This window comes from Quercus robur, chromosome 2, assembly GCF_932294415.1.
Source record: "Quercus robur chromosome 2, dhQueRobu3.1, whole genome shotgun sequence".
Classification (NCBI taxonomy): Eukaryota; Viridiplantae; Streptophyta; class Magnoliopsida; order Fagales; family Fagaceae; genus Quercus; species Quercus robur.
Window position 1 is genome coordinate 43445421 of NC_065535.1, and position 20747 is coordinate 43466167.

At 35.7% G+C, this 20747-nt stretch overlaps 1 protein-coding gene across 1 annotated transcript; it reads right to left on the minus strand.

Moving 5' to 3' along the window:
• Positions 1–8: 8 nt before the first annotated feature.
• On the minus strand, positions 9–5598 carry LOC126713758 (uncharacterized). Its single transcript, XM_050413613.1, has 6 exons — positions 3814–5598; positions 3398–3682; positions 3226–3309; positions 3063–3128; positions 449–511; positions 9–344 (listed from the first exon to the last, which is right to left on the minus strand). Exons 1-6 carry the CDS (start codon positions 3859–3861, stop codon positions 312–314), a joined length of 579 nt encoding a protein of 192 aa, XP_050269570.1. The 5' UTR covers positions 3862–5598; the 3' UTR covers positions 9–311.
• Positions 5599–20747: the final 15149 nt, after the last annotated feature.

The window sequence follows — 20747 nt, forward strand, 5'->3', positions numbered from 1 at the left end:
TTCCATCCATATCATTCTATTGCATTCATTTAAAGCTGCCTTGTTCAAATATGCAAATACATAGATACAAATATATAAAAATGAACTTTCCCATCACATATGTCCAAATTGTGATGTCCAAAAAATCTGTCCAAATTTTGCTGTCCACAAAATCTATCCAAATTGTCAGATATGCTTTCCAAAAATCTGTCAAAGTCAGATGTGCTGTCCAAAAAATATTGTCAAACTTCTGTCCACTAGATGTTATATAACAGCCAATATATTGTCCAAAACTGTGCAAAACACAAGGAAAACAGCCAATATGATGTTTTTCAAAAGTTGTCAATATCAGGATCTACTAAAACCTGCAAAATATGCCACCAAATATAAAATAAGTGTATGGAAAAAAAATAACTAAAAGGAAAATATAAGTTTAAGTTGTAGCAAAATTTATAACGACTATACACACCTGATTCAAGCCATATAACCCAACATGATCTTGTCCAACTAAAAATTCACAATCAAAAGATTCCTACATATAGCATTTAAACAAATCAATATTTCATTTTCTATGCTAATGAAAGTAACTGTGTAATACCCTAATTTTGTTTTTATGATTATCACCGTACCTTACCATTTTAATATAGAGTTGATGTACTATATGTGTGTGCACCATAAGATGGGAGTGGACAATTTTGTGGTGCTACAAATAGGACGGAAAAATCAAAGTTTTAGTGCATGCAATTTAGAGAGGCAATTAAAATAAATAAATAAATAAAAAGAAAAAGAAAAGAGGAAGATGTTTTATGGGCCTCTTGGAAACTAAAGAGATAAGCTGAAGTTGGTTTTAAACTCCAGCCCACTACCCCACCAAGCCCACATCTCTTAAGTGTTAAAATATAAAGTGGAGAAAAAGATAAATTAGAGTTTCATCACTAAGGAGGCTAAGAGGTGTTTTTCCTTGGAGTTTAGAGCACATACAATTGAAGAGGCAAAATTGTTTAGGGGCATAAGATTTGGGCTACGAAATCAAGGTGAGAACTCCATATCAATACTACTATATTGTTATAAACCTTGAGATATATTTACGGTTTTGGCAGAAAGATGTTTGTATATTAGGTAGCTTTATCGTGTTTCTTGGGTTATATGCATATTAGAGGATGGCTTACATTAGGATAACTTTAAGGTGGTTTCGTTGGTATATATATATATATATATATATATATATATATATATATATTAGAGGATGACTTTAAGGTGGTTTCGTTGGTATATATATATATATATAATCCTAGTTTTGGGCCACCGTGTGTATCCAAGAACATAGTAATGGATCAAATATTATTCATGAATATGGCCTTCACGTTTTCATCAGAGTTATTTAATTAAATCCTAGGTTGCCCACTGTGTCTCTAGAACAAGCCATGGATTACAAATCTCTATTCAAGTATATGGCTCTTACCTTTTCATTGGGGTTTTATATTAAATCCTAGGTCAATGATATTTTGGCTACTGCCTTCCTCATGGCAATATGAGTTTCGATTAATACAAGAAATATTATTGATTAGAAAAAACATTAATTTAGTGCTGAAAGTGTTATTAGTTCAGCATAGTATAATTCTAGTGAGTCCATTTGTATAGTTCTATAAGCTTTATATTTTGTAGAGGATATTAAGTATATTTTATGATTGATGATAGGTCCTATTTAAGAGTGTTTTGAGGCTTTTTGGAGGTTGTTTCGGCTGGACTTTCAGAGAGATTCAAGTGTTGTAAGTAATTATGCATAATATGCACAGGTTTTGTCCATTAGGTTCATAGAAGTTAAATGTTTTCAAAAGTTGTATTTCAAACTTGTATTTTCTAAAGTTTGTCAAAGGTATTTTTGTATCATTGAAAGAGAAATTTTGACTATTAAATAAAGAGATACTTCGAATTTTGAATAAGTTTTGAATGTCCAAATCTCATTTAAAAGATGATTTTTAGACTAAACTATTTTCCGAAAATAATTGAGTTTCAATGTAAGTTTTCTAAAAAGGTTCTTGTTCTTTAAGTTTGTTTAAAACCAAGTGATTTCAAAGTTATATTCTTATTTTGCAAATGGTATTTAAGACGTTTTTTTTAGCAAATTGAGTTTTCAAACTTACTCAAGAATTGTAAAAATATTTATATAAACTCTTCAGTTCTTATTCCTTTCCTAAGAGAGTCAAGCATCCTTTGATTTATGTTCAATTAGATATTGTGACCTTTAATATGCCTCTGTATTTGGAATAATTGTTATTATCAAGTAAATTAGTATATTTTGTATAAACTTTACTTTTGTGATATGTGACTCAAAAAATAAGTGTTTTTTTAAAATTGATCAGACATATCAGATATGTGTAAATCCGCTCACAGGATTGTATATGAGAATATGTGTTGATCCCTCACCAGCAGGGGTTAGATGTTGGTATCCGCTCACAGGATTGTATGTGAGAATATGTGATGTGTACATGTGACACTGTGCTCTGATCAATTATATGTATGTGTTTTCTAATGATTTTAAGATGTGATTACAATTGTATTAAGTGATTCAGTATATGCTTTGTGGAATAATTATTTTTGATATCATAGAATGAGTTTGTGAAAAATCAAAATACTCGTGTTTAGCTTGACTCTATTTCCGTTGTGTATTCTGTATAATTACTTACTGGATGTGTGGCTCACCCCATCAATTACAATTTTCAGATTAAAGTTTAGTTGGGGTACAGAACCTTTGGATTGCTTTGTAAGGTGCAAGGTAGAGCATGGAAATTTTAGGCGAAGTCAATAATACTTGAAGCCTTAAAAGATTATTAGTTATTTTTTTTATTCTGCTTTAGATTTCACTGTATTTGGAGATTATTCTAACTTTGTGGAGTTTGGATTTTTGTAAGAGGTTTTATTTAAGAGTATTGTTTCCTTGGAGTTTTAATTTATTTTGGATTAATTATGTTTATGGAGTTATATAAGTTTAGCAAGTTAGTCATGCATCTAAATTCATGTTTCATGGATTTGGGTCGTGACAAACTGGATAGTAGGATATTAGACAAAATTTATAAGTATACCTGATTCAAACCATTTAACCCAACAACATTGTCTTGTCCAACCAAATTACTACAACTGAAAGATTCCTGTATATGACATTTAAATAAATTTATGAGTCACTTTTTAATATTAGTAATTGTTTAATAGGATATTAGAAAAAATATGTAAGTAGTAGCATCATACCTGAGTTATGTTATCTACTAATTGTGATGGTTGTTCAACATTACTATGTTCTTTGTGAGAATTAATATTAACTGAGGAATCGACCTATGTGGGAAGAAAAAACAATTGTCACATAAAACAAATTTATGAACCTACAAATTCATGTTCTATAATGGAATGTAAATGAACTTACTCTATTTTGGCCACCACGTGATTGAACTTGTCTTGCTCCACTAGTCTTTTTGGGTTGATCCTTCTTACTTTGAGATTTTTTTTTTGTCCTTTCTAATGAACTTTTCAACCTTCCTCTTGGACGACCTACAGTAGGTTTTGTTTTGATCCCACATATGCCTTGAGAAATGTCCACATGTGACTCAAATCCACCGTCACTTTGTAAAACATTCTCGGGAACAACTTCACCATGGACCTCACCCTCCATAGAGGACAAACAACATTTAATTCTCATTTCTTGCAAATCCTTTAATAATTTGTCAAAACATTTATCAACATGTTCATACATCATCTCTCTCTCTGCTACAAGTGTGTTAATTTGAAGACATTTGTGACTCAAGTGAGAAAGACGCTTTCCCACTGACTCTTGAGCACTACCTTTAACATCAATGCCTCAACAGTCCTTAATAGAACCAACATTTGCATCTTGTGTCCATCTTTTCAATACATAATGGGCTGGAATTCTCTTAACATTTTTCTTGTCAAGAACTTTCAAAGCATGGGAACATAGAATTCCCACAAAGCTAAACTTCATGCAACTGCATTGGACTGTCGTTGTTGAGGCTTCATATTTGACTAAGTGCTCTTGAGTTTTGTTTTGATATTTCACTTTGTATTCTGTGATAGAATCAAATTTACTAGCCTTGTAAATAGTACAATCCACAATCTTCACATATTCATCTTGAAACATTTTGAATATTTCTGGAGTGTACACCTTTGCAGCATGTCTCACCATCTCAAAATCAAATAGTAAAACTGGTGTTGTTTGTCTCATTTTGAACTCTACTTGTAGTTCTTGGCTTCGCTTATCAGACAATACTCTAGAGTAATGTCCAAAAAATTGCAAAAGACCATGTTTTGGCTTCAAGTATTTCTTCAACACACTATTCATTGACTCACTACGTTGAGTGCTTTTCATATCAGCAGTGAACATATGTCGACCGTATACCATACACCATTTCTCTTTCACATCAAACATTTCACGCAACCATGGATTATCAGTTAGATCATATGTCTCAAGCATGTAATTCCAAGCAACTATCCATTCATTTTCATCTTCAAAATCATACACACAATTACTAAAATCATTTCGAAATTGGCTTGATGAATTAAATATATGATGTAGGCACTTAGCAGCATTCTGATAAATATGCCACACACATAGACGGTGATTTGATTCAGGAAACACATCTTCTATTGCATTAGCCATTGCAGCAGATTGATCTCTAAATATAGTTTTTGGTTGTTTCCCCGACATTGCACTCAAAAGAGTTTCAAACAACCACTTGAAAGGCATTATAGTTTCATCATAAAGTAAAGCTGCACCAAAGACAATTGATTGTTTATGATGATTAACCCCAATAAATGGAGCAAAGGGTTGACCATATGAATTTGTTCGATAAGTGGTGTCAAAACATATAACATCCCCAAAGTGTCCATAATCAACTATAGATATAGAATCAGCCCAAAAAATATTCAAAATTTGATTATCATCATCAAGTTGTATAGAATAAAAATAAGATGGATCTTCTAATTGCATTTTTCTAAAGTGATCCATCATAGCACGACCATCTCCTCTCTTTAAAGCCTCTCTCCTCTTGTAATTTACATGATTTTTATAGTCAACATTCAAAACCCCAAGATTTTCATAACCACCAACTTGTATGCTCAACAAATCTATGGTTTGTTTTATTGATACTCCAGATTTTTCTGCATCATCCGCAAAAGCTTGTTGGGCAGGTGTAATTTTCCTATTTGATCTTAACATGTGTTTCATTGGAGAAGGGGCAAGCTCATGATTATGTTGTTCGTGAAAAGAAACAACTTCTAACATACCATCTTTTTGAAGTTGACAAGTAATTTGTGCTAAACAACCAATTCATGAAATTGGGTGATGAAAAGATACCTGTTCACGACGTTTGTCAATAGCTCGTTCACCTTCTTTTGAACAACAAAATGTTCTTCTCTTAACATGTCTAGCACTTCCACGCTTAACATACTGTTTCCTTACACTGAAGCCAATTCTATGAGCATACTGTTTGTAAAACTCATATGCACTATCATCACAATCAAATTTCATTCCAATCATTGGTGCCTTAATTTCCTTGTTGTGTTTACTCGGGGTGTTTGGACTACCATCAATAGGTTTTACTTGAGCTTCTTCCTAAATCCAAAAACCAATAAAAAACAATAGTGTTAAGAATATTCAATATGAAAAATAATATTCAATTTTTTTCACAGATTTTAGCAAAGGGAGTAAGCAACCTCAGAATCTTAGAAATATTTTGATGTGCCAAGTTCTTTTAAATTTGAAGCAATATTCCAAGAATTTATTGTGTTCCTCAATTTGATCTAAATATTTTCTTGAAATATTTCTCAATTTTGTTAATCAATGGCATAAGTTTCAGGGTGCATGGTAACAATGACATTCCATTATATTATTTTAGTGCATTTTGAATACCCCATGACAAGTGTAAATTACACAATATTGAGATCTCCTTCTCCCTAAGCCTAAACAGTATTAGATGGCAGTGAATAAACTTAGAATTAATGAGCCATTGGAATTGGAAATTGGATCAACCAGTTTACTTGTTTCCATCTTGTGTAAATAACCCTAATTCTTTCATAGAGTAGAAGTAAAATTTAACTTGCCCATACAAAACTAATGAACAAAAAGACACACTACTAAGCTTAATCCAATCTTCAATATTCAAACTTCAAATATAATGCAATCTGAGAAACCAATTTGAGGAAATAATTATCTTTAAAGAAAATCAGACCTGAACAAATTGAGAAACATTGCATTTGTCACTGTTAGGGAGAATGCCTCGCACGATGGAGTGGTAGGAGCGTTGGGAGCGGTGGTCCTTGGCGGCGAATTTATGGGAGCGGCATTAGCTGAGTGAGAAACTGAATGAGGTGGAATCAGCGAAGTGGGAAGCGGGTGAAGAGGAGGAATGGAGATATGGTCCGGTGAGATCGGCGACTGCTGCATGTGGCCGCCGTCCATTCTGCCTCACAAGCTCTTGCCGGTCAGAACCTCAGGTTAAGACGTGGGTTTGAGGAGCGAGAGAGAGAGGGGCTGTCCAGTTGGTCCGGTGAGACTGACGGCTGCTGCACGTGGCCACCGTAGATTCCACCTCACAAGAGCTCGCCGGTCTGAGTTTGCTGAGAAAACCAAGACAAAGGTGGAGAAGATGAGAGAGAGGCGTGAGGCTTGAGGCTGTGTATCAGTGTAGTCTAAGAAGAAAATTTGACTAACGCTGTTAGAGTTAACAACTCTTCAGTTAAAATGCACATGACCCAAGCTTAAGTGTCAATTGCATTAAGTGATAGTTGTTCTAGTTTGGAGGATTTCCTCCAAACTGGTTTGGAGGAAATCCGGGTCCATTCTCGATTTGGTCCCTAAATTTATTTCGTTCCTAGGTCAATCCCTGATTTAAAAAAATTATTTTTATTTTGGTCCCTACCGTCAACCCAGTAATAGAAAAACCTGAGGTAGCAATTATACTGATGCAGACAAAAAATAATAATAAAAAATATGACGTTAGCATCCATGTTAGCATCAAATTTTAAATATATATATATATATATATATATATATCAATTTTAACAAAATTTAAAAACATAAAAACAAAATTTAAAACATAAAAAATAAAAATACATCAATTCAGATTTGAATAAAAATAAACATAAACATGAACACAAATCACAAGAACACAAGAACATCAAGAAATTTATATAAAAAAAAAATTAAATTAAAAAAGAAACCTTAAATCTAATTTAATTAAAATTATTTTTAAAAAACAAAAAAAAATTATCCTTTTAATTCTTTTTCTTTTTCATTAACCTAATTCTTTTTCTTTTTCTTTTAACCTCTTCAGCGATTAGACCCAAACTCTAAACTCTCTCAATCTCTAATTCTCTCTTTCTCTCTTCACACTCGACAAAATCTCTCTCCCAAACTCTCTTAAAATCTCATCTCCGCCGATTTGCCAAACTCCGATTTGACCCAAACTCTCTCAAATTTCAATCATGAGGCCGCCGCCGTTGAACTCGTTCATCCGTCAATCTGCTTGAAAGCTATTGCGGAAGCAATATAAAACAAAAATTATATTTTCATTTAAAGATCGTTGTACCACAGAACCATGGATTCTAAATAGAACAAAATTGCATACCTCTCTTAACAACCTAAGCGTGTTGCCTCCCAAGGTAATCACGTCTCTCTCTCTCTCTCTCTCTCTCTATTTCTTTTTGAGTTTTCAGAAAACTGCAATATCACACAGTAGTTCTAATGGCCAACCACTAATATGATATTTTAAAATATTATTTTATTTAAGACTTCTAAAACCCAAGAGAGAGATTGGACATGGGATCCTCAGGGATCCTAATCTTCAGCTATAAGATTTATCAATAACTTGTTGAACGTTATTGACTTATCTTGAAACTCTTTCAAAATTATTTCTTAATAGGCGAAAACGCACTTTTGGTCCTTACATTTTGGGCCTATTCACAATTTGGTCCCTAAATTGATTTAGCTCCTAGGTCAGCCCCTGATTTTTAAAAATCATTTATAAAATAGTCCCTGCCATCAACCCAGTGACAGAAAATGCTGAGGTGGCAAACGAAATATACTGTTTGCTGACGTGGCTAATAAAATAATAATAATAAATTTTTTTTTAAAATTTTTTAAATGCCATGCCAGCATTTTCTGAATTAAAAAAAGCCACATCAGTTTAATTAAAAATATAAAAATAATTTATGTTTTTCAATTTCAATTTAATTCAAACTAAATTTAAAAAAAAAAAAACTTTTAAATTTGATTTTATTATTACTATTGCTTTCATTATTTTTTAGCTAAGAACACAATAACTTGTTCTTCAGAATCCAAGAACAATCAAACCCAGAACAAGGGCACAATCAAACCCAGAACAATGCAATATTTCATACAAAATCCCTATCCTCCACTGAAACCTCCAGAACATGAAAAATTCATCAAACCCAAACCAAAACCAACATGAGAAAACCAACCCAGAACTTCATCAAACACCACCCCGCCGATCAACAACACCAAATCTGCCATCAATAACACCAAATCCATCGTCAACAAACCCAAATCCACCATCAACTCGCCATCAACAGCACCGAATCCACCTAGTCGAAGCCCAGTCCGAGTCACAGTCCACTAAACAGTACGAAAACGACCACCGATCTCCACCCCGATCAAACCCAGAAAAACCCAGCCCTCTCCAACAAAAACGACCACCCCGACCACCGATCTCCACCCCGACCAAACCCAGAAAAACCCAGACCTCTCCAAAAAAAACGACCACCCCGACCATCGATCTCCACCCCGACCAAACCCACGACCACCCCGACCACCGATCTCCACCCCGACCAAACCCAAAAAAACCCAGACCTCTCCAACAAAAACGACCACCGTGACCACCGATTTCCACCCCGACCAAACCCAGAAAAACCTGCCCTCTCCAACAAAAACGACCACCCCGACCACCGATCTCCACCCCGACCAAACCCAGAAAAACCCAGCCCTCTCCAACCAAACCCAGCCATCTCCATCTCCAACCAAACCCATAATCCAAGACCCATGGATTATCGATCTCCACCTCCATTACCGACCACCCCACAGAAAACTAGAAAAACCCAAAGATTAGAGAGTCAGGTTTAGAGAGAGAGAGAGAGAGAGGGATTGAAAGCTTGAACAAAGAAAGATACAAACAAATATACGCACCAAGAGACAGAGAAAGAGAGGATCTGGAAAAAAAAAAAAAAAAAGATACAGACACAAACAATCACCATATTTATTTATTAAGTTATTTTGATTTTGATTTTGATTTTTATAGTTTATCTTAAAAGAAAGAAGAAAATGAAATAGATACAAACACAAACACAGACATGCCAGCTTAGAATGAGAAGGGGTGTTAACTTAATGTTTGTTTGTTAAGAAAGTTCAAAAAAAATTGAAACTATAAATTGTTTTCTCAATATTTAAAATTGAAAAAAGGTTTTATTTTATTTTATTTTATTTTGAATTTTTTCAGTTTAATTATTTTTATTTTTTATTAATTAAAATGCTGACTTGTCATTTTTAAAAGCAAAATAAAGTTTTTTTAATATTATTTTATTTGCCACGTCAGCGATTAACATGCCACCTATACACTCCGTTTCCCACCTCAGCATTTTCTATCACTGGGCTGATAGCAATGACTATTTTAAAAACAATTTTTTAAAATCAGGGACTGACCTAGGAGCTAAATCAATTTAGGGACCAAATTGTGAATAGGCCCAAAATGTAAGGACTAAAAGTGCATTTTCGCCTTAATATTCTCAACCATATCAAGAAAATATTTGAACTTCTACAGATTGCAATAATGTCCATCAACACATTGCAATTAACCCCTGAAGATTAGAGAATTACAAATGAGGTCTCATTTCATACAATTTTATATCTATGTCCTTCCACCATACTATATTCCCACAAGCCACTAGGACTAGATAAATATCACTGTCATGTCCCTAGCTTATGTGACCCTTAATTTCTTGATTTCATAATTTCTATTGGACTCCAAAATATCTTTAAAAAAAAACTATTTAAATATATATATATATATATATATATATATATATATACATACATACAATATTATATATATGAAAAACATTTTTGAAAAATGTCATCGACCGGTTTTGTTTTGAGTCCAACATCAATATGAAAATCAACTGAATATACTATTATCAATATGAAAATCAACTGAATATACTATCTTCTTTAGAGACTAGTGGATTCATTGTTGAGCATTTACATATTTTACTCATTACACACATAACCCAACATGTCTGTATATAGCCTTTAAAATTGGCATCACCAGTTGACATTATCAAAGTTATATGCATAATAAATAAATATACACAAACCCCTCATGTTTGAGGACAATAAAAAAAATTTTGATAGAACAACCTTTTAATTAACAATGATCACTCCATAAGGTGTCCTTGATCGGATCCAATTCAGTGTATGTACTTGTTACATTACACCCACTTGTTTTCTTAAAGTCACTACTTCAATAATGGAGTAAATCATCCTATCATATAGCAATACAACAAGTGTAGGCTTCAGTGGTAATATTCAATTAATACCCATAGCCTAGAACAATTTAATAATCTATGAAAAATCATTACTCCCTGTCTTTGGTTCCTTAACCATTAACATAATTTTTCCTGAGAGTTCAAAAACGTGTACCAATACACTTTTGAACGTTTAGACCCCCAAAAATTAACTTAACCCACACAAGCAATATGTTAAACAACAAGTGTGCGGAAACTTAACATATGCTATAATGTGAAATAGGATAAAAACTATCTAAGCCATAACATAATAAAATCACAGCAGATAATATAAAGGCAGAGATAGAGAGGAAGGAAGATGCAAACACAAAGATAACACCCGATGTGTTATCGAAGAGGAAACCGAAGACCTCGGCGAAAAACCTCTCCGCCGCCCTCCAAGCGGTAATCAATCCACTAGAAAATACAGTTGGGATACAAGGACAGCAATAGACCCTCCAAGCCTAATCTACCCAGTGCACCTAAGCCCTCCAAGCTTCTTGCTCCAACGAGGTTGCGCCGAACCTTTTTCTTTTCTAGCTTTCCGGATTCCGCTACTACACCGTAGCATCAACCAATGAAGATTGGCTCCTTCCTAACTGCTTCCCAGAACTCCAAACGACTGTCTCACAGAGATGATAATGGTGAGAACCAGGTTTGGTATAATGCCTCTCAAGGTTTTGACAATGGAGAGGAAGAGAGTGAGGGATTTTGATGAGACTCTAAGGTAGGGATTGTGTGTGAAACAATCTTGTTTTTCTTTAGGGTTTCTCTCTCAAAATTCTCTCTGGAAGCTCTCTTTCAATCGTGGGTTAAAAGGGTATTTATACTGGAGTGAAGAGGAATGTGAAACGTCAGGTTTTTCCAAAACAGGGGTGGCTCGCGGCTTGACCTCGCGGCTTGACCAAGTCGCGAGTTCCAGTCGCGAGTTAACCGTATGGCCAGTTGTCCTGTTTTGTCCTGTAGTGCTCCAGCTAGCATGACTGTTCATCTTCCAGCATGCTTGGCACGTGTGCAGCTTCTGGCGACTTGCAGCCGCGAGTCCACCCGCGAGTCCCAGCCACGACACTCTGTTTTCTTGCACACTCTTGAGCAATCTTCACTCTATCTCACTCACTACCCTTACAACAATCCCACCTAAATACAGGGTTACTAAATGCTGAATTACAAGCAAATTTGGCATGGAATAAAGCCAATTAGATGGTTGAATAAATTCAACCTTACAATTCCTATTAAGGAGACATCACATGCCTCATTTAAATAATGAAATATACCTATAAAAATTATGAATGTGAAAATAAAATTTTATTATCAAATAAAAATGCATAGTATTGTTTTTGAGGGAACATAATTCTAACACTGCCAAACTCTGATGACCCAAACTCTCTCTAATCTCAATGATGAGGTCGCCTTTTCCTATGAAGAGCGTCGCCGCCATGATATCTACAGCTCAAGCTACTACTAGTTTACCTCATTATCCATGCTTAGCTTCTACTTATTAATGTCCTTTGATGCTCAGAATTTTTGGGATTTTTGTTGAGACTGGGTTTATGATATATGAGTTGTACCTGTCCTGTATGTAGTTACTATGTTTGCTTGATTCTTGTTTATGCCTTTTGTAGTTATTTTTGCTTCTCTCTCTTTTCTGTGTTTAATGGAAAGGTGGAAAAGTAGAAAATTTATATTTATTGAAAATTGGAAATGACATTTAAGATTCGTTGTGGTGGTAACTTGTTTTTTGGATCGGTGGTTGGGTCTATTGATGATTTTGGTTTGAGTTGTGATCTAGGTTTCGTTTGTGTTTGATCTCTATTTGTGATCTGGGTCTATGTTTGTGTTTGATCTCTGTTTCTTTTTTTTCTTTTTTCTTTTTCGTTTGTGTTGTTGTGATCTGGGTCTGTGTTTGATCTCTATTAGTGATATGGGTTTGTGTTTGTGTTTAATCTCCGTTTCTTTTTCTTTTCTTTTTTTTTTCGTTTATGTACCCGAGTCTGTGTTTGATCTCTATTGGTGATCTGGGTCTATGTTTGTGTTTGATCTCCATTTCCTTTTTTCTTTTTCTTTTTTCGTTTGTGTTGTTGTGATTTTAATTTGAGATCTTCGTTGTTGGGTTTAAGTTCTTCGTTGCAGGGTTTGATTAGGAAGAACACGGAGAACAAGTTGTAATGTTCTTATGAAAATTAATAATGATAAGTAATAATTTGTTTTAATTAAATTAGACTTAAGGGTTTTTTTTTAAAAAAAAAATTATTTCTTTTTTTATATAAATTTTCTAACGTGGCTTTGTTTAAAAAATTTTAAATGCTAACGTGGCATTCAAAAATGCCAAATAATTATTTTTAATAATATTTTAATGGTCATGTCAGCGCCACATCAGCAAACAGGGCATTCCATCTACCACGTAGAAGGTTTCTGTTACTGGGTTGACGGGAAGGACCAAAATAAAAATGATTTTTTGAAATCAGGGACTGACCTAGGAACGAAATCAATTTAGGGACCAAATCGAGAATCGGCATAAATTGTAAGGACCAAAAGTGCATTTTTGCCAAGTTTTGTTTTTAATAACTCGTTATCATCAAACCAAGACAAATCAATTCTTAGAAAATTATTCTTGAATTTATTAATATGTCACCAAAAAAAAAAAAAAAAATGAACACACAAATACACAATGTATTATAATTTTTTTTCTACTAACAAAGAGAAAAACAAAACTGCAAACTACAAACAAAATCACTATGGAGAGCAAAATTGTTGTGACCAAAGAAAGTACAAATGCTAGCATCACTAAGGAGAGATTACCACCACATTTCTCTTGGTTTGTTTTTTAAGGATAAATGAAATTAGAGATTACTTTTAAGTAATAGATTGAGCGATTTATAAATTTGAATGATTAAAGATTTATATATATATATATATGTAAGGTTGAATTTATTCAACCATCTAATTGGCTTTATTCCGTGCCAAATTTGCTTGTAATTCAGCAATTAGTAACCCTGTATTTAGGTGGGTTTGATGTAAGGGTAGTGAGTGAGTTAGAGTGAAGATTGCTCAAGAGTGTGCAAGAAAACAGAGACTCGCGGCTTGGCCTCGCGGGTGACTCGCGGCTGCAAGCCGCCAGACGCAGCACACGTGCCAAGCATGCTGGAAGGTGAACAGTCATGCAAGCTAGAGCACTACAGGACAAAACAAGACAACTGGCCATACGGTTATCTCGCGATTGGATCTCGCGACTTAGTCAAGCCGCGAGGTCAAGCCGCGAGCCACCCCTGTTCTGTAAAACCTGACGTTTCACATTCCTCTTCCACTCCAGTATAAATACCCCTTTTACCCACGATTGTAAGAGAGCTTCCAGAGAGAATTTTGAGAGAGAAACCCTAAAGAAAAACAAGATTGATTCACCCACAATCTATACATTAGAGTCTCTTCAAATTCCTCAACTCTCTTCCTCTCCATTGTCAAATCCTTGAGAGGCATTATACCAAACCTGATTCTCACCATCGTCATTACTATGAGAGAGCTGTTTGGATTTCTGGGAAGCAGTTAGGAAGGAACCAATCTTTATTGGTTGATGCTACGGTCTAGTAGCGAAATCCGGGAAGCTAGAAAAGAAAAAGGTTCGGCGCAACCTCGTTGGAGCAAGAAGCTTGGAGGGCTTAGGTGCACTGGGTAGATTAGGCTTGGAGGGTCTATTGCTGTCCATGTATTCCAACTGTATTTTCTAGTGGATTGTTTACTGCTTGGAGGGCGGCGGAGAGGTTTTACGCCGAGGACTTCGGTTTCCTCTTCGATAACACATCGCGTGTTGTCTTTGTGTTTGCATCTTCTTTCCTCTCTATCTTTGCCTTTTTATTATCTGCTGTGAATTGTGTTTTTATTTCGGCTTAGATAGTTTTTACCAATTCCATATTATAGCTTATGTTAAATTTCCACACACTAGTTGTTTGACATAATGCTTGAATTGGTTAGGTTGTAATTTGGGGGTCTAAACGTTCAAGGGTGTTTATACACGTTTTTGAACTTTCAATTGGTATCAGAGCGGGTACACTGTTATTGGTTTCATTACCATTGTGTGATCCTTGACTCCCTTTTGAGATGGATCGGTCTCAATCCCTAAATGCACCTCCATATTTTGATGGTAGTAATTATGCTTTTTGGAAAGTTCGCATGAGAGCTTTTCTGTGTTCTATTGATGAATCCATTTGGGATGCTGTTGAGATTGGTTGGACCAGACCTAAGGTAGCCAAATCCACTTGGGATAAGGCAGCACTTGCTGCATCTAATGCTAACAGTAAAGCACTCAATGCTATTTTCTGTGGTGTGTCTTCAGATGAATTTCACAGGATTTCTCATATTACCGTTGCCAAAGAAGCATGGGAGATTTTGGAAACCACCTATGAAGGCACGAAGAAAGTGAAAGACACCAAGTTGCAAATGCTGACCACTCGATTTGAGGAGCTCAAAATGAGTGAGGATGAGTCTTTTGACTCTTTCTATGGGAAGCTAAATGAGGTGGTTGTCAGCAAGTTCAACTTGGGGGAGAAAACGGAGGATTCAAAAATTGTAAGGAAGATCCTTCGATCATTGCCGGAAAGTTTTCGTGCTAAAGTGACAGCGATTGAAGAGAGCAAGGACCTTGATGACATCAAAATACAGGAGCTAGTTGGTTCTCTGCAGACTTGTGAGATGTCGCTGCCCAATCAACGGAAGAGTAAATCTCTTGCTCTTAAGACCATTAATGAGAAAGTGGAAGATCAAGACTCTTCGGGAGAAGATGTGGTTGACAAAGATGTTGCATACCTTGTCAAAAATTTCAGAAAGTTCTTGAAATTCAAAAATAATGGCAAATTTGATGATAAAAGAAAATTCCAAAGTTTTGGAAGGGAGAAAAGGGAATTCAAAAAGAAAGATGGAAAAGAATCCCAACCTACACAAGGTGTCACTTGCTTCGAATGTAACGGGCATGGACACTTTAAGAAGGAATGTCCGAATTATTTGAAATCGAAAGGCAAAGTGTATGCCACGACATTGAGTGACTCGGATTCATCTGACTCAAAATCTGAAGAAAGCTGTGATGGAGAGGGGAACTATTCAGCTTTTATGACTATTGCTCATGTTGAGTCTTCAGATGAGTTGAATGTGCTTGTACGAGACCTTGGAGAACATAGTGATGATGAATCACTAGGAATTGTTGAAGAATTAGATGCTGAAGAAGATGAAAGCACAGCAAATCTTCAAGAGAATTATAACTCACTCTTGGAGAAGTCGGGTGAGTACACAAGGGTGGCCAAGGCTGCTGTGAGAAAAATGAAGAAGGCAGAGGAGGACTACAAAAGTCTCCTAATCCGATATGGGGAGGCCAAATGTGAGATAGAAATACTGAATGGTGAGCTGTTCGAAACTTACACAAAAGTGAGATTTCTTGAGAATGAGGTTGTGCAAGCAAATGCTAAAATAGAGAGGGTCACCACCAAGAACCTAGATGATGTTATCTCATCTCAAAAGAGCTTTTCAGACAAATCCGGATTGGGATATACCGAAGGAAGTAGTTCATCTGGAAATGTCACTAAAGAAGTGAAGTTTGTAAAGGCCAAAGATCCAGTTGTAGTTGACCTTAATGAAGAGAAACTCAAGATGGAGGAGAAGACGAATGTGGTGAACCAACGGATGTTGAATTCCCGTAATCAATCTGTGGGCAGGTCTGAATCTCGTGCCAAGTCACGCCCACGACCACAAAGAGGTCCTAGAGCAACTTATGTGTGTCATTATTGCGGACTTCAAGGGCATACTCGACCAAATTGCCAAAAGCCGAGAGCAAAGAATAGTGCAACTCCTCAAAGGTCAGGAGGACCTAGAAATGATAGAAGAAATTGGGCGGGTGATCAATCTAGAGATCAGAATGGTGATCTCGGAATGATGAGCGTGATGAAGATGATTGGTGCATTCACCAACTGCTTGGAAAACTTCTCACGAAGGTTTGAAAACCCTAACTCCCGTACCCAATCCTATAAGGAAATCACCCCAAACTCAAGTGACGTGTGGGTGAAAAATGGTACTCATGCATAAGCATTACAACATGTCCATGCATTAATATTTCCTATGCTTTGTGACAATGTTTGTTTATTTGCTTGCTGTTTTTTGCTGTTGGTTGTTTGCTTGTCTACTTGTGCATATTTTTAATTTTGTTTTATCAATCTTTTTGCTTTTAGTGTCAAAAATCCAAAAATCACATAAAAATTAGAAAATCAAAAAGCTTGATTGACTTTGTTGAGCTTTTGTCTCAAAACTTGTTTTGCCTTGTACCTTTATGCTAATGGCTTTGTGCATTTTCGAGCATTGCTTGTTTTCATGCACTCATATCACTGTGGGAAAAATCTTGAAATCTATGTGATTGTTGTAAATAGATCTTCAAACTTGTCATGAATGATTAGTGAATGGTTATGTTGATCTTGAGACATGCATAGACTTGTGTCTATATATCTTCCCACTATTTATTTATGTTTTTTGCTAAAAAGAGCTCACCAAATGTAAATCTCCAAATGAAAAGAGATATTGAGCTGCAAAAGCCTGTTGCACATTCTAGTATTCGACTAGGAAAAAGGGTAAGCGACCTCATATTAAAGTGAATGTTTATTCAAAAAGCCAAAGGCTTGTTCTTTAAAGTGAAATGTCATATATCACTCTCACAATGAGAGATGATTGTCTCAAAAGATCAAAATGATCAAATGTTATGTTTGAAAGTGGAGTCAAATGTAAAGCTCCAAGATATGTTATCAAGTTGTGTGGGAGGTCATATATACATATTTCTATAATTGAGATGGGTCACATGATCTAGTGCTAATTGTGTATGCCTTGGTTGAATTGATCATTGAAGCTTCACATTAGACTAAGGACTATCTCATTGTTGATATCCACACACAACACACAAGTTTATGTTCAATAAATGCCATATTCATTTGTGTGATTGTACTTGATGAAATGTGTTTTCACATGCTCAATCTTTGTTAATTCAAGCACAAAAAGATTTTTGAATTTTTTAGGTGTTTTTGGAAAGTATTTTGTTTGAAAAATCTGAAAATTTCAAAAATCCAGTTTTGCCCTGTTTTGGCGGCTTAGTCGCGGGTATGTCAAGTTGCGAGCCTCAGTCGCATCTTCGCGGGTCATTTTTGGCGACTTGTTCGCGAGTGGAAGGTCCAATCGCGAGGGTTACACAGAGATTTTCGCGGCTTAGCTCGCGACTCACTCGTGGGTAGACCTTCCAGTCGCGAAAAACACTTAGAAAATTTTTTGTCCTTGAGTGTTTTGGCGGCTTGAACTGGCGACTTTGTGGCGACTCAATCAAGTCGCGAAAAACGCATGTTTGGCAGAAATAGGGGCAATTTTTAAATTTTTTTCAGTTTTCCCTCGAACATTTGTGATTGTTCATCTTCTCTCTAAACTATCTCCTTCCCAAACACTCCGTTCTCCCATTTCCAATCTCCATTGTTGCATATTTTTTGCTCATATTCTTCAAGTCACAAGTATGGGTTTTCAGTTTTGAACTCATTTCTACTTGATTTTGTGTTTTTTTTTTTCCCCCTTGATTTTTCGCATCTGTTTATGTTTTAGAGATGGGTTTGTGATTCGGCTATTGCAATTTGTTCATGCTTAACTTGCGGATGCTGTTGCTAGAGTTTGTTTTGATCTTGGTTGTTTCCTTTTTGGTCTTAATCCTGTGCTTAGCTAAGTGTGTCTTCTATTTTATCTGATCTTGAGTTGTTGAGTTGTTACAAAATGTTCCATTTGAGGATGTGTGTTTTACTGTGCTGAATGTGCATGTTCTATTGTGTAAATTTGTTGGGAGCATCTGTTAGTTTCAAAATGCTAATTATGAGTCATCATTTTTCCATTATATGTCTCAATGACATATATCTGCCTTTAGGATAGTTTCTATATCTGCTGATCTTTTTCTCCCCTGCATTCTCCCTGTTGTTCTTGTGTTTCCTATTTTAGGCTTCTTTATCCATGTGGTTGATCTAAGTAGCTTATTGTTTAAGTATTCAAGTTCATCTGTGTGGCTGAAATTTCTTTGTTAATTACATGGTACTGACTAGTTCTACACATATATTGTTCTATGCTATTGTGGCCTCTTCTAATTGTTCACAGATGGCTCCCTCACCTCCGAAGAAGAAAACTCCTACAAAGAAGGCTGATAAAAGATTGAAAATGGATTCTAAACTGTTTAGGTCAATTCAACACTTTGAGAGATACAAGAATATCTTCTTGAAAGCAGGAATTATTCAAGAAAGATTTGTAGATTTGGAGGACTTAAGACAATCCTTTATCCCCAGCTGTTTTGAAGGAAGAGGATGGGAAAAGCTTCTGAGTGATCTCTCTGTAGTGTGTGAACCCCTGATTAGGGAATTTTATTCAAATGCTATGATAAGGGAGAATGAGTTAAGTTGCTGCGTTAGAGGTAAAGAATTCATTTTGGATGCACATGTCATTGATGATGTGCTAGGGCTTGAAGGATTAGAAGATTAGGAATTTATCAATTACAAGGATAGGAGTGTTTCTATTGAAACAGTTCAACAAAGGATAGGTGGGCAGAGAGAAGGGAAATGTTTGAATACCACTGCCTTTCCAGTGGACATGAGGTGTCTAACAATAATCATGATGTTTAACCTCTATCCCATAAAGAAGTTGACTACAATCAACTGTGCAAGAGCAATTTTTCTGATGGATCTCAAAGAAAAGAATTTCATTGACATAAGTTCCCACATATATGACACCATTGTGGATGAGACAAGAACAACCTCTAGGCCAAAATTGATCTTTCCTAGTTTGTTAATGAGGATTTTTAGAAGGAAGGGTGTTCCAATCCCTCAAGACATCAGTCCCATGTCCACACCCTCTGCAATTAACAAGCTTACCTGCAAAAGGATAAGTGTTAGGCTTCCAGGAGAAGATGATGAAGGTGATGAAGGAGAGGGTGTCCCAATGGAGACTGAAGCAGAGGAAGCAGGGCATGCATCAACCTCAACACCCAGGAGGAGTGGCAAAGGTCTAGAGCATCAACTTCTTCAGATACACCTCCAGATGCTTTCCAAATCATTCTGGATCGACTTGATGGGATCAGAGAAGTCCAGACTGAGCACTCTGAGAGGATGAAAGCCATGCAGGACCAGATTGATGTTTTGTTTACAAAACTTGACAGCTTCACCACCTAGCATGAACAGTGACCCTTTGGCCATTTCGGTCAAAAAGGGGGAGTTGTTTCTTTCTGTTGTTAATGACATTGATAATGAGAAGCAGAAAACCAGCTCTTAAGGGGGAGTAATGTGTTGAGGGGGAGTTGTCAAAGTTGTCAAAATCAGAGACTTTGTTTATATATGCTTATGTTTTGGGTATTTAATGTTTTTATGGGTTTGATACACTGTGTTTTTGGTGTATAGTTGTTTCTAACTCATATCTTATACTCTTGGTTTAATCTTTTATATATTTTGATGATGTTATTCAGGATGTTTTGTGTTTGTACCCATGTGCTTTTGTAAGCTTTTAGGGTTAATGTTTTATGCATGGTTTGTAGGCTTTATGGTATGTACCTTGCTTAATGCAGCCTTTATGCTATGTTGAAATCAGTACTTTAATCTAAATGTCTTGCTTTTTGATTTATGTACTGTCACTCTTATGCCCTTGTAGGATTGTTCCTAGATGCATATACCTTGTGTACTATGCATTGGTTGAGTGTTGAACATACAAGTGTCTTGCCTTGGGCTTGTTAACTTGTATGTCCTTATGTTCATTCCAAGTGTGAATGAGCATTGTGATCACTACCTTGTGGTGTTCACTTGGTTGATCAAGCCATGGTTTGTTTCTTAACTCCATCTTTGCTTGATCACATATTGCCTGTTTCATACGCATTTTATGATTTTCTGCTTACAATGATCATGGTGTATTGTTGTGTTTCAGGAGTATTATATTCATATGATTCAAGTGCTTCACAGCTTCTAGAGTTAGATGTGAGTGAGTTTTGTTCAACTGTTCCCAACTCATATGTTAAGTCTAGAGTCTGTTTTAGGGTTTTGTCACGGAATAGCCAAAGGGGGAGATTGTAAGGTTGAATTTATTCAACCATCTAATTGGCTTTATTTTGTGCCAAATTTGCTTGTAATTCAGCAATTAGTAACCCTGTATTTAGGTGGGTTTGA